Source organism: Carettochelys insculpta, chromosome 3 (genome assembly GCF_033958435.1).
Source record: "Carettochelys insculpta isolate YL-2023 chromosome 3, ASM3395843v1, whole genome shotgun sequence".
Classification (NCBI taxonomy): Eukaryota; Metazoa; Chordata; order Testudines; family Carettochelyidae; genus Carettochelys; species Carettochelys insculpta.
Window position 1 is genome coordinate 63464247 of NC_134139.1, and position 6000 is coordinate 63470246.

General features: G+C 50.4%; 1 protein-coding gene across 1 annotated transcript in view; it reads right to left on the bottom strand.

The window, feature by feature from the left end:
• Positions 1-4277, bottom strand: part of FLVCR1 (FLVCR choline and heme transporter 1) — a 32713-nt gene extending 28436 nt beyond the window's left edge. The window contains exon 1 of the mRNA XM_074988615.1: positions 3546-4277. Coding sequence (XP_074844716.1) covers positions 3546-4181 — 636 coding nt within the window. The 5' untranslated portion in view covers positions 4182-4277. The remainder of the gene's footprint in view (positions 1-3545) is intronic.
• Positions 4278-6000: the final 1723 nt, after the last annotated feature.

Genomic DNA, 6000 nt, shown 5'->3' on the forward strand with positions numbered 1-6000 from the left:
TCACTGATATCAACGTGAGGTGGTCGGGAAGGGTGCACAATGCATGAATCTTTAGGAATTCTGGTCTGTTTAGAAGGCTCCAGAGTGGTACCTTCTTCCCTGACCAAGAAATTAACATTGAGGGCATGGAAATGCCCATAGTGATTTTGAGTAACCCTGCTTACCCCTTGTTCCTTTGGCTAATGAAGTCCTACATAGGTGTCCTGGACTCCAGTAAGGAGCCCTTTAACTCTCATGTACTTACACCTTGTCTATAGCTGTACCTGCAAAGCTTCTACTCCCCACAAGCGTAAGGGACCTAACACCTCCTGGCTGTTCTAGGTGGGAATGCATGCGGACCATGGAGCCAGCATGGTTGGCTGGGCAGGTGCGTGCTACTGGGAACACTGCTAGATGTGCTCACCAAGCTAGGCAATCAGGAAAAGGAATTTCAAAAATAAGTGAGGAATTGTAAGGGGGATAGTGGCTTTTGATCTGCAAGAACCTTAGACGGTAGAGTTCACAATTGGGACTAGCGCAGTTGCTGATGCAGGGAGTGACGGGGGGAAGCATTGCGGGACAGCCTCTGGAGGACTGTTAGGGTTAACACAGGTCATATGATGTCTACCTAGTCAGGTTGACTGTGTCTCCACACCATTATAAAAGGTGTTGTTGTGTCACCATAATAATACTCACATTGGCAGGAAACCCATTTTAGTGTAGACACATGGCAACTTACAGTGACCTACTTTATATTGTAGGCTAGACCTTAGTACTTTACAGGATTCCAGAAAATGACTGAATAGCTTTGCTGAAACATTAAAAATAATTAAATTCAGCCCAAATTGGACATGCCCCCTCCCCAAACCCAATAAATGTGTTTGGGTAAAGGTATAAGGCACTTTATTTTCCGTCATTACTGATTTTTACTGAAGACAGATTTGATGAAAACTATTTGGATTTTACTAATTTTCACTTGAATTTTGGACCACCCAAGTATATAAGATACTATGTTAAGAAAATCCAATAAATTAGGTGAATTAATTTATCATTTAACATAAACACTTCCAAGTGTAGACGCAAAAGTTTAAAAGTAAGACAATGCAGTGGAAGAAACAGTATGTGTATCTGTGTACATGCCATTAATGTACAGTTCATGGAATAAACCATAATATTAAACTGCTTTGACTTCCAACACACTTTTACACTATGTCTTGAGTTTTTCTGTTCTCCTGTCACTCAACATTTGCAAAAAATTAATTTTGCCATTTTCTGGGGAATGAGTTTCACTGTTTTCTTTCCCAATTTTGTCATAAACATTGATAATTTCTCAGAAAATATTAAAATAAAAAACTGCAGTAACTCATCACTTACAGTTGTAGTTATGTTCCTGAAAAATGCTACCTTAAGTAAATCCAAGCCCTCAAGGTTAACATATTGTTTATGTAGTTTCACCCTCTAGGGGCAGCATGGATTGGAGTGGAGGAAATAAAACAGACACATGGCAGTGGCTGTGTACACTTGCCTGAAGAAATGGGGTATGGAGTGGGGGGGCTCACTAGGGGGAGGGAAGGAGGACATCTTGACATCAGCACCCCTCGCTTCCCACATCCCTCCCCCCAGCAAGCAGGAGGCTCCCAGGAGCAGCTCCAAGATAGAGTGCAGGAGCAGCATGGCAGCTGCCCAGTTGCACACCTTACAAGCACAGACAATGTGTGGGGCTGCACAAGGGACCACCCCCCCCCCCCATGTTGTGCTGTCTCCCCACACTCATCCTGAGCCCTGTGCCACTTCCGATGACTACCAGGGCAATCCTGCCCCTCCCGGCAGTGGTGCAGCCTGAAAACACTACTCCTAGGCCACACCTCCACAGAGTCTTCTCACCCACCAGAAGCAGCACAGTGCTTCCACAGGGAGAGGCAGGCATGGGCAGGGAAGGCGCAGGAATGGGAAAGGAGTGGAGCACAGACACTTGGCTGCTACCCTCCCTGCAGTCCCTGTACCAGTCACCTCTGCTTAAAGGGAACATAAGAGCTCATGGGGGGCTGCCAGCCTACCCTAGTTCCAAAACCCCAGAACAAAAGGCTGATTTTCCAGACAATCCTGCAAGTAATAGACCAGAGAGGATTCAGTTCACAACTTCAAAGTTAACCAGGGCAACCTTACATGAGGAATCACTGCGAAAACGAAGAATATAGTAAGAGCAGAACAAAGACCAGGTTTCACAAGCTATGATGCATTTTTCAAGGCCATGAATTTGGTAGGGCCCCATGAACAGGGGCAGTTTACATCTTCAAATGTTTACCTCCCAATGCCACACACTCCGAGAGCCCTTTATATGCCTGGGTTCTTATGGTGAGTTAGGGAAACTTCGAAGAGAGTGAATTATGTAGTCCTCCTGGCAAGACTTCTGAGGCTCACTAAAGGGCAATCCCAGTCTCTTCCTCCTGAACTGGTTCATCAGCCCAAAACTACAGCTGGTGAGAATGAACACTTCTACCTGAGTCTCTAGAAGCATATGGCAGGCCCTCCCATTGACTAAAACAATAATCACAGCTCTCAAACATAAAGCTAAACAGACCTTCCACCTAATTACAAGTCTCAAACAAAGCTTGCTTCCCCATTCATTATTCATCATTGTTAATGTAATTTTCATTGGCTTTTTTTTAAGTGAAAAACTCTTAAAAACAAAACCATGCTGCACATATTGAAAACAAGCACTTTGTAAATTACTTGGTGGAGTCACCTGACTTTTGTTCTCTGATGTAATCTGTTTAAGTACTTGGAATATTGCAGCATAATTGCTGGATAATTTAGCTATCATAACAGTTAGTTGGCACAAGTTACATCAGCTGAAGTCCTCATTAACTTGCAATGAGCCTCTAACACCCAGACCCACCTGCCTTTTAAAACCTCAGAAAATATGCTGGGTCACAGCACTCAAGTTTCTGACCCAATGCCAGCTTTGCAGCAACTAATTCCTTTAGATGTTTCCGGTGTAGGCCTGCCACACTTAAGTCTGTGGGGGAGGAGGTACAAAACAAGGTACTGGATTTTAAATCTCACCTACTTGAAATAAAGGACTTTACTGTGTGCATATCAATAGAAGACTCTCTTGGGGTCTGAAGTCTCCTCGTTCGAAGAAGAACAGCTTCATGTATATTATAAATGTAACCTCACAAAAATAAACTATTATCACAGTCTACACCCCCATCAGCACCTCCTAACTTAAGCTGAAATTTCCCCCATTTCAATGAGATTCTTCTCTTCCCTTCCTTCCCTTTAGATGTCCTCCTCCTCTTCCCTAACCTCAATTCAACCCCCTCTAAAATCTGGGTTTCTCTCCGCTGCAATGATGAACCCCGCCCACCCCCTCTCGCCAATAACAGATTCCTCTCGCCCCATAATTCAACCTTGCATTTTTTCTTTTCAAACGGGGCACAAACCTGACCCCGCATCTTCCTACGCCGCCCGGGTCGCCGCAGATCTTCTGCTCCCCTTCCCCCCGCTCACCTCTCTCTCCCCCCTTTACCACCCCCGTTGCTCCCCCCACTGCCCCAGCTCACCTGGTTCCCCAGCACGGCCACAGCGCAGGCCGTGGACACCTCCTTGGGCCCAAACCAGACCGCGGCGATGCGGGAGGGCAGCCCAAGGATGAAGACCTGGGCCACGGCGCACACGGTCTGCGCCAGCAGGGTCACCGCGTACAGGCTCTGCCGGACGCTGGCGCACTTGAGCCAGGCGCCCAGGCAGTTGAGGCCGGAGCCCAGCAGGGCGGTGAGACGCAGGCCCCGGGTGTCCAGCAGCCAGGTGGCCGGCAGGATGAGCGGCACGTAGGCCACCATGTAGACCATGGACAGCCAGTCCACGCGGGGGTAGGAGACGCGGTAGAAGCGCACGAAGACGCTGCTGAGGATGCTGTACTGGATCCACTGGAAGGCGTTCGACAGCGAGTAGAGGCTGAACACCGCCAGCACCACCAGCCGGAGCCGGGAGAGCTGCGGGACCGCCCGCGCAGCGCCCGAGCCCGAGCCCAGGGAGGGCAGCATGGCCTGCGCCTCCGGCAGCGCCCCAGCGCCCGCCCAGGCCGCAGGGCCACCGCGCTCAACCTCCGTCCCCGCCAGGAAGCCGTTGAGCTGCAGGGAAGGCCCCGCCAGCCTTTCCCCCTCCGCTTCATCCTCCGCCGCCTCGTCCCCAGCCATGGCCGCGCCGAGCTCCCCGGCCCCGCGCTGGCCACGAGGAGCGACAGAACCCCGGCGGCGAGACCAGCACTCGCTGCGCTGCGCTGCGCTGCCCCGCCCGGCTCCGGAACCCGCTCTCCCCCGCCCATCGCAGGGCAGGGCGGAACTCCCCTAGCTCTGCCGGCGCCGTGCGAGTGGCGTCGCCGCCCCGCCCCCGGCCCTGTTCTCCGCGCGCTCTCCCCGGACGCCTGCGCAGCCAGCAGGCTTGGAGCTGTCCAGCCACAGCGACCCGGCGTTCGTCCCACGGCCGCTCCAGGAGCTGTCTACCCCGTGTCTCCGCCTGGCCCTTTCCTGACCTTCTGGGTGGCCCTCCCTGCACCTCCCTTCCTGGCCGGCCTGAGCCAGTCCTGGGGAGGGGGCTCCCACCCCCATGCCCCAGCAGAGAGGCAGGCTCCAGCGCCGTGCACGCTCAGGGCCCCTGCCCCCGCTTCCCACAGGACGCAGGGAGGTGGATCTAGCCGTCCTACCCCAGCGCAAAAATTCCCCAAGCAAGCCTGCTCTTCTGCCCTCATGCTAAGGGACCCGGCCCCGTAGAGAACGGGGAAGGGAAAGAGAGAGGATCTAGCCCATGGCACCTCCAACGACCACTTCTCTAGAGAGAGCGAGAGCTCACAACTGCAGAGGGGAGCCAGGGGGCTTTTTCTGCTCATCACCTGAAGCAGGGGAGCAAAAGGCTAGGCAGGGATGCAGCACAGACCCATTGCCTATAGGCAGAGCTACTGCCCAGGACAGGGGTCCGCAACCTGCAGGCTTATTTGTGGCTTACAATGCTCTAATTGCGAAGTTAAAATAAAAAACCCTCCTGATTATTTTCAATCAAGGGTGCAGGTCTAAAAGCCCAGCAATGAGCAACTCATATCTAAATAGCAAATGGTATGTGATCTTAAAATATTGGGTAGCTACCCCTTTAATATGTGCAGTGCATTGTGGGATATGATCGTGTTGCTGACAAAGTCTTGTTTTTGAAAAGGAACCTTGTGGCTTTCTTTCTGTGAAGGGTAAGATACATTTTAAGAAAGAAAATTAAATTAAGCATAAAGTAAAATTGACATGAAGTAGGTTCAGGATTGAAAGTCAGGAAGACAGTGGTACAAACAGATGTGTAAAGTGTGAGGAAACAGAATGTGTAAAAAGTTTGTGAAAGTCCTGCAATAAACATGTATAGCATTGCAAATCATTGTGTGTTTGCTGTTCTTAAAATAGGGGTTATAAAAAGTATGGTTTGACTTTATTTATTAAGGACCATCTTGTATTCACGCACATTGCAGCTCTTGAATTATTGAGTTTTTTACTGAATTCGAAAAAATGGCTCTTCTTGCTCTTTTGGTTTTTGACCCCTGGCTGAGGACAGCCCTTGCTCAGGAGGAGCAGGTGGGAGATGCATTTCAGCAGAGCCAGCCCTGGCTGCAGTGTACACCCTGCCTGATTAAAGAGACTCCAGGCTCTCTCAGGTGTCCTTGTGTATCAAGGAAGAGCCCCAGAGCAATGAAGAGGATGCAGCCCTTTTGCCTCTATAGCAACTCTGTCCACTCAGGGGAGCTGGGCTCAGGTTCTATCTCTCCGCCCCATTGATCCCTCCGGCATCTAGAGCAACATAGATGCAGGAGGCCATTTCCCCTCTATAAAGTCAGCCAAAGTGCAGCTGGAGAGACATAGGATGGTTCTGTCAGATAATTTCCCCAAGATGCAGAGCCAGAGTGGAAAAACTGAGCAACTAGCACCTGTTGTCTTACAGCAATCTCCCCCACAGGAGGAGATAGTCCCATTCTCTCACAGTTAA